Source organism: Macaca fascicularis, chromosome 8, assembly GCF_037993035.2.
Source record: "Macaca fascicularis isolate 582-1 chromosome 8, T2T-MFA8v1.1".
NCBI lineage: Eukaryota > Metazoa > Chordata > Mammalia > Primates > Cercopithecidae > Macaca > Macaca fascicularis.
This window is the reverse complement of record NC_088382.1, coordinates 7,507,349-7,516,316: the sequence shown is the minus strand read 5'-3', so window position 1 is coordinate 7,516,316 and position 8,968 is coordinate 7,507,349. Positions and strand designations below refer to the sequence as shown.

Sequence of the window (8,968 nt, the reverse complement as noted above, 5' to 3'; positions counted from 1 at the left end):
AATGCAGCATAGGGTCAATTGTGTTAGGAGCCATGGAGAATCCAGAGTTGGTTGCTGCCCAGGCCTGGTCAGGGTTGACCAAGGTAGACAAGGTGTTCCTCTGTGGAGTTCTAGTTTAACCTCACCTTCCCACCAAATTTCTCAACCGTCCTTGACACCACAATTGTTGAATGAACCCAACAGAAAGTTACCCTAGAAATCAGTACACCTCATCCCAAAAGACCTTTAAATAGGGGAAGTTCACTTGTGCACGGCTGCTCCTTGCTACAGAAGACCTGGGACAGAGGACTGCTGTCTGCCCTCTCTGGTCACCCTGCCTAGCTAGAAGAGCTGTAAGTAACACAAAACTTAAACTTTTACACTGAGTTTTCATCATTGAAGCTATGCCTCCAATCTGACCTCTGACAGGGGGGTCACCCCAGAGGGACCCAGCGGGTAAATCCCTGCTGGGAACGTCTGTCTGGATCTCTGGTGGCTCCTGGGGACAATGGCTTTCAGCTAAGTTAATAGAGAAACTCAAGCAGTTTCCTTCTAAACACAAGTGTCCTAGTTGACATGTCCAGTAGAGATAATCGCAGGTCTTTGGAACATTGTTTTGAGAAAAGCCTATTCAGGTCCTTCGTCTGTTTTTCAATCAGGTTGTTTGATTTATGCTATTGACTTGTTTGACTTCCTTATGTATTCGGATATTTGCCCCTTCTACCACGTAGGTTTTGCAAATATTTGCTCTCATTTTCTGGATTATCTTTTCACGCAGTTGATTGCTTTCTTTGCTGTGCAGATGCTTTAGCGTTCAATACAGCCACACTTGTCTATTTTCCCTTTTGTTGCCTGTGCCTTTAGTGCCATAGCCAAGAAATCATTACCTACATCAATGTCAAAAGCTTTATCCTTATATGCACTTCTAGTAGTTTATGGTTTCAGGTGTTGCATTTAGGTCTTTTTAATTCTAGGAATTAGAGTCCTGCCATTGGCTTCCCAAGGAGAGACTTTGCTAGGGACTGTTCAGAGTAGCGCAGCAATGAAAGCCTTGAAAGATTAGTTAATGTATACAGTTCATCCCACAGGCACGAGCAGACAACTAGAAAAAAAATAACAGCCACTTACAGCTGTCTTAGACTAAGCTGCTTTCAGAAACAGCTTGTCAAAATTTCTCCAGACTCTACAATAATGTTGAATATCAAACTTTTAAACCCAAAGTCCATGTAATTCATTCAGGCAATCACCCAATATTATTCAATTTTCATGTAATTCACTAAGGCAATCACCCAATATTACCGAAATTTTAATCTTCTCTTTAATTCATTCTCCATGTAATCTTTTCCAAATCTATAGTGCTAAATGCTGCCAATTTCGGAATGATTCCTCCATTTATATCTTCAGTTCCAACCACCTAGCTGAACTCCAGACTCCAGATCTCATGTCCTGACATATCCACTAGAATCTCCCACAGGTATCTCATCCCTAGTGTACAAAACCAAACTCTTCATTGTACATCTCCCCAGCTTGCAGGCAACACGTGCACATACAGGTGTTGTCATTTCAGAAAATGGCACTAGTGTCTCTCTGAAATTGTTCAGGGCAAAAAATAAAAATATTCTTCACATAGCCTCATATTCCATATTCTTACATCAGCAATTTCTGTTGCCGCTGTACCTTCAACATAAATTTTGAATGAGGCCACTTCTTATCGCCTGCACTGCTGGCACCCTGGTGCAATATACGCTGACTTCTGGCCCAGGCTTCCACAACCCCCTTGTAACGGGGCTCCTGCTGACACTTTGGTCCACTGTAGTCTATTTTCCACTGAAAATATCAAGGTCTTATCATGGTTTGCAGGTATGAGCCCTGGCTCTTGACCACCTCTGTCCTCAACTTCCCCCACTGTGCACACCAGCCACCAGGCTTTTTTCAGAGGAGGTTGTTAGGGGTTGAATTGTGTTCCCAAAATTCATGTGTTGAAGACTTAATCCCTAGTGTCTCAGAATGTAGTACTGTATCTAGAAAGTCTCTGAAGAAGTCATTAAGTTAAAATGAGGTAATGAGAGTGGGCATTAAACCCAATACGACTGGAATTCTTACAAGAAGAGGTTAGTACACAGTCACACACAGAGGACAGACAACGGGAGGATGCAGGGAGAAGACAGCTGTCTACGAGCTAAGGAGAGAGGCTGCAGAGAACACCAGCATGCTAACACCTTCAGAGTTCCAGTCTACAGCACTGTGAGAACACCAATTCCTGTTGTTTAGCCACCCGGTCTGTGGAAATTTGTTCTGGTATCCTGAGCTGACTAATCCAGATGCCAACATACAGGGTTTCCACAGCTCATCAGCTCAGAACACTGGCAGAATCTTGGACAAGAGAAAATTCTTTGGCCGCGATTGCAAAGTCTCAAATGAGACAGTAAGAGTGAATAGTGAGAGATGAACATCATTCAAGTCTGTCCTCCAGATACAGCTCAGAGCTAGTGCACAAAGCACAATGGTTGCCACAAGACAAACTCTTCCAAATTGTGTCAGTGTCTGGAGCCCCAGAGGGCAGTGAAAGTTTACCAAAGTGGTAAATTTCTCTTCTGCAAAAACTCTGGCTTCCTCAGCCTGACACCCTCTCTGAGAAAGTGGGCACCCACCTTCTCCCCCACTGCATACAGGGCCCCTGCCTCCCAGGAAGGAGGGTAGCCTGCTGATGCATGGTCCAGATGGTGCGCCTCTCCTGCATCTTTACCTGAAATGTCAGAGGCCGGCTTTCATTTTCACATCTGCATTGATAGACCCTCCCATATGAGCAGATTCCCCAAGAATGTCCACTTTCCTCACAGCCAGAGCAAGATGGCAGCTCTGCTTTACAGCGTTCATCAGCGCTACCCCTGAGCACCCGTTTTCGAGAGCTGGCCAATACCCCTGTCTAGCGAGGCTCTTTACCAGCCATTTCAAGATGCAACAACCGGGTACTAAGTCCTGACAGGCACTAATCTCCATGGTTCCCCAGGAATGAACAAATAAGGGAATAACCACAGGTATCCCATGTATCCACAGAAGTAGTGCCTCTTTCTTGAAGAGGGTGGGGAGCTCATTGCCCTTTCTTAAAGAAGCACTACTTTTGTGGATACATGTGGATACATAGGATGCCCCCACAGCAGTGCTCTTGCAATTGGTGTCCAGCAGCCTCTGAACAAGTGAGGAAGGTTCATCCAATAGTGCAAAACTGGGCTGTAGGTGCCCACCAGGAGGAGCCAGAGGTCCTCATGTTCACGAAGGCCCCTATCTCTCTCGTCTGCCATCTGCTTGCCTGTTACCAGCAATAAATATGGTCATGTCTAAGCATCATTTGTCCCCTGGAATATCCTGGAATACAAAACCTCTAGTATACAACCAGATTCTGTTGCTATCTTATTTTCTACCAGGCCAATTCACTTGCACCCTACTTTCTTAACACAGTTAATTCCTATGTTAAATAATTAACTCATCCATCAGGGGAGTACATGCCTTCTAAGAGTGAATGTCCATATTATGGGTGGAAATCCTCTTTTTGGCCTGGCCCTGAGTGACCGGGACAAGTAGACCTCTCTACCCTGAGGTCCAGCTCCTCAGGGTAGAAAGTGTAGCGTCGACATCTCTATGAAAATGACCAGGACAATAGAAACAAAAGGTAAGAAAAAAAGTAAAGAAAAAAATAAGAGAAAGAAAAGGGGAGACTACATGGCCCAAATACATTGAGTTTACTGTGAAAACACATTTTGGAGATAGAGAGAAGATAAAGCACAAGGTAAAGAGACTGAATTGTTCGTTTCCAGGTTTTCAAATGGAATCTTGCCCTGATCTGGGTCTCAATTAACAAAGCACAAGGACAGCTGAGCCTGTAGTGGGTGTCGCTGAGGATACAGGTCCCAGAGTGATGCCTAGTGGCAACAGGTGGGTCTGCAACTGCAGGTGCCCCTCACCTGGTGACCTTGAGGAAGATGGAGCAGCGTATTGGGCACAGTGCTGTGTTTCAGGGTACAGGAAATCAGATCAGAGCAGCCCAGAGGAGGACTGTGTCTGCTCATGGAAAACATACCTTGCAGATTCTATTAGAGCAGAATAAAGAGATCATAACTGGCCACCTGTCGACCATTTAAGATCTGGTTCCTCCTTTCATGTTTGCTGTCATTTCTATCACACAGTCCCCTCTCCCTGACACAGGCACTCAGACTCAGAGACATACACATGCACACCTACAACACATACATCTCCAGTTTCCACCTCCCAACACACTCCCCTCACCACACATGCATACATACATGTAAACATACAAGCATACGCACAGGTGCACACACACCCTGAAGTGCAGACTCCAAACTCTAATAGATCTGGTTTAGTCGCTGAGGCCGAAGCTGCTCAGACTGACATGCACAGGCCGTAAAAACAAATTTTTGCACCCAAGACCCCTTGGAGAGAGTCTATGGCCCCCAATTTAGAGTCGAAAGACAGAGGCCATGATAGGTGAAGTCATTCACTAATGATCCCACAGTTAGTTGATGACACCACTGAGACCACAGCTCCCAACAGACAGCACATTGGCCTGCTGTCTTACCCGAGGCCCATAATGCAGTGTTCATTCCTGCAAAGAGGACACCTACATCGGGGTCCTCTGTCCCAGGTAGCTCCAAGGCTAGGCCCTGGTGCACTTTCTCCAAGAGGCTCCAGAGAAGGACAAGGGTCCTCAGGGCTGTGAGATTCCTATACATGAATGTCTCTCAAGGGACCGAAGGATTTTGAGGTCCAATGGCAGTGAAAAGACCCCAGCTCTGTGCTATCTGGAGGAAGCAGCATCCCAACGCAATGAGCTACCCCAAACCCGTGTGGCTGTGGGAGAGCGGCATCCTTTGGGTTGATAGTTCAGACCTTTGACAGTTCTACAATCCAGCGGCTGCACTGAAACACCTGCTCTTCATGTTCATGAAGGCCCCTATCACTCTTCCTGTCTCCCATCTGCTTGACTGTTACCAGTAATAAACACACTTCTAAGCATTATTTGTTCCCTAGAATGTCCTGGAATACAAAACCCTATTATAAAACCAGACTCTGTTGTTATCTGAAGTATTTTCTTTCAGGCCAATTTCCTTGCCCTCTACATTTTAGCACAGTTAAATTAATTTTTATGTTAAATAATTAAATCATCGATCAGGGAGTACATGCCTTCTAAGAGTGAATGTCCATATTATGAATGGAAATCCTGTTTTTATCCCAGCCCTGAGTATAGGAGAGGCAAGATTAGACCCAGAATAAAGGACACGAAAAACAGTATTAAAAAAAATACTAAAATTGGTATGAAATCAGAAATGACAGCAAATAGCCAAAGTAATCTTAAGCAAAATAACAAAGATAGAAGCATCATGCTCTCTGATTTTAAAATGTATCATAAAGTTATTGTAAGCAAAACAGAATGGTCTGGCGTAAAAGCAGACACAATAACCAAAGGAAAGGAGGAGAAAGCCCAAACTAAACCCAAGTATTTATGATTATTTGATCTTCAACAAAGATGCCAACAACACAGAATGGGGCAAGGAGAGTCTCTTCAATAAAAGGTATAAGGAAAACTAGATATCCACAAGCAGAAGAATGAAATTGGACACTTATTCCACACTATACACAAAAATCAACTCAAAATGGATTAAAGACTTGCATAAAAGACCCGAAATTGTAAATCTAGAAGAAAACATGGGGGAATATCCTTACGACATTTCTCTGGGAAATTATTTCTACAACAGGACTCCAAAAGCAAAGACAACAAAAGCAAAAATAGACAAAGCAGGTTACATCGACTAGAAAACTTCTGCACAGAAAGGAAACAAAGTGAAGAGATGACCCATGGACTACGAGAAAGTATCTGTAAACCATACATCTGATGAGGGGCTAATATCCCAAATATATAAGGAAGTCAAACTACTCAATAAGAAGAAGACAAACATCTCAATTTAAAAATGGGCAATAAACCTGGCCCACAGATATATGGAAAACATACTCAACAACACTAATTATCAGGAAAATGCAAATTAAAATCACAAAGAGGTAATCATCTGTTAGAATGGCTTTTAACAAACAGACAAATAATATGTGTTGGTGAGGATACAAAAAAAGGGGACCGTTGTACACCATTGGTGGAAATATAAATTAGTACAGCCATTTTGGAAAATAGTATGGAGGTCCCTCAAAGCACTAAACATAGAATTACCATATGAACCAGCAATCCCGCTTCTGGGTATATCTCCAAAAAATTGAAATCACTATATCAGCCGGGCTCCGTGGCTCACGCCTGTAATCCCGGCACTCAGGGAGGCCAAGGCAGGTGGATCACAAGGTCAGGAGATCAGACCAAGTACATACTCAAGCATATGGGAAACAGAACAGGATAGTAGTGTCCTTATCAACAGTTTGGATCAAGAAGAGGGATTAAGCATACAGACTCACTCTGTGATGAAAGGCGGGAGAAAGAGGAGCATCAAAGGGATCTTGAGGATGAAGGCAGCCCTTCCCCTCCCAATCACATGCCCACCTCCTCTCACTGCAGCTTCTGTTTCAGGCCTTCTCCCAGCAGAGCTATAAATCCAGGCTCACTCCTCACTCTCCACACATCCACACCTGCTCTCCCTCCTCCAGGTGACCCCAGCCATGAGGACCCTCGCCATCCTTGCTGCCATTCTCCTGTTCGCCCTGCTGGCTCAGGCTAAGTCACTCCAGGAAAGAGCTGATGACGCTGCAACCCAGGAGCAGCCTGGGGAAGATGACCAGGACCTTGCTGTCTCCTTTGAAGAAAATGGACTCTCTACGCTTAGAGCCTCCGGTAGGAGACATCAATCTTGCAGATCTGCAAAACCTAGAACAAAAGGATTGGAAACAGGCTCTGGTATCAAGTGTGGAAAAGTCTACCTCACTTGAGTGACTTGACTTAATCTTCCTGGACCTTGATTTTCTCATCTCTGAATTAATCAGTGAGAACCGAACACATCTAAAAGATTTTCTTTCTTCTAAGACTTTTAGTTTCAAGATATTTCTGTGAAACTTGCTACTGTTAAGATAGAAAGAGCTACACTGACTTGTTATTTGTAGGTCTAAATGGGTAGACTTAGTTATAGAGAGAATATTTTACTTTGTCCATTGGTAAACCTTTTAGAACCTACGGAGGAACCTATGGGTGTGTTTCAATGTAGGCTAATAGGCTTAATTAAATCTTTCTACAATACATACTTAGATCCAAACATCATATTGTGTCTCATACATATACACAATTATTATTTGTCAATTAAAATAAGTACATAAGTAAAATGTTAAAAAACAAAAAAAAAAAGAGAGAGAGAGAGGGAATAAAGAATTTGAATTTGGAAGGTCTTCAAAGACTCCTTGAACACCAAAGTATTTGAGTCCATGACATGAGCATGCACAATGCAGCATCTCAGAAACGGATGCAGGTGTGTTAGGGAGCCTTGTTAGGACATGCAGATCATACATGGAGGTCAAGATTAGGGGTATGGATTAAGCAGAATGAAGAGTACTAAACCCCGGGGTTGAGAGGTATATTGTTTTACCAGGGAGCAGGTAATAAACATGTCCTGAATAGAATCAGATGGGGAAAGAGCTATGATCTTGCATGACTAACACAGAGCTAGTACGATTTCTTGTCATTTACGACAAAGACATGAATTTTCTCCATCCTAACGTGACTCATACAGTGTCTCTTGTTTAGACTATCTCAGTTAATCTGGCTCTGCCTGTCCTTTTCCCCATCTCCTCACTGTTCCTGATCCTCTCTTCTTTCCACAGGTTCTCAGGCGAGACGCAACTGCCATTGCCGAATCGGCCATTGTCGCCGCCCTGCGGCCCCCATGGGGGTTTGCATTATACATGGCCAATTCGGCAAACTCTGCTGTCGCTGAGCTTCCTAGATAGAAAACAAAACAGTGCAAGATTCAATCCAAGGTCCTGAAAAAGAAAAAACACTTCACTCTGTCTACCTTGAGTCTTTCTAAATTTTTCTCTCCAAAATAAAGTTCAAGCATTAAACTTAGTGTGTTTGACCTTTTAAATTTTCTTCTCTTTTTCCTTTTTTTCCCTTTTGCTTTTTTATATGGTGGATTGTACGGTTCCTTTGTATAGACAATTCTGATCCACATTAAGTTAACTGGTCTTTGCATTCCAATAATGCACTATTCGAGCATCATAGAGCAATAACGAAATAGCAAAAATGAATACAATTGGGTTTGTTGCTGTTGTTCTTGTTTGAGACAGTGTCTCACTTAGCCACCTGAGCTGGAATACAATGGTGCAATCTCTGCTCACTGCAGCCTTAACCTCCTGTGCTCAAATGATCCTCCCACCTCAGCCTCTTGAGTAGCTGGGACTACAGGCATGTGCCACCACACCCTGCTAATGTTTTGTACTTTTTGGAGAGACAGGGTTTCACCACGTTGCCCAGATTGGTCTTGAACTCCTGAGCTTAAGTGATCTGCCCTCCTCAGCCTCCCATAGTGCTAGGATTTCATGCTTGAGCCACCATGCCTGACAGGATATAAGTGTTAATTGGAATAGTTTGAAACTTAAAGGTTCAGTGCATTCCTAATGATACTCAAACAATAGAAGTTTACAATGAGAGGCAAAAAGTGGTTGTTGGCTCAAAGGAAAGATAGATCTGATGGGCTATGTTCACTTGTCCTTTAATTTTAAAAAGTGGGAAAGCATTGCTAAACATAATTTTTGAAATTCTAAGCAGATGTGTTAAATACATATGCTATACATTAAGCTTTATTTCACGCTATTTTGGTAAGTGATATATAACTGTATCAACAAGATAGAATAAAATAAAGTTTAACAAGGAAAAAGTTAAAACTGCGCCAAAAACAGGAAAGACTGAGAAGCATCAGTGATTCAATTAATAACCAGATAGAACAAGAGCTCAGAAGCTGGTGACCATAGAGGATGAGGCCCAATAACC

At 43.1% G+C, this 8,968-nt stretch overlaps 1 protein-coding gene across 1 annotated transcript; it reads left to right on the top strand.

The window, feature by feature from the left end:
* The first annotated feature begins 256 nt into the window (after window positions 1-256).
* Window positions 257-8,027, top strand: LOC135964514 (neutrophil defensin 6-like). The gene is made up of 3 exons (XM_065518669.1): window positions 257-332; window positions 6,640-6,823; window positions 7,801-8,027. Exons 2-3 carry the CDS (start codon window positions 6,652-6,654, stop codon window positions 7,911-7,913), a joined length of 285 nt encoding a protein of 94 aa, XP_065374741.1. The 5' UTR covers window positions 257-332; window positions 6,640-6,651; the 3' UTR covers window positions 7,914-8,027.
* Window positions 8,028-8,968: the final 941 nt, after the last annotated feature.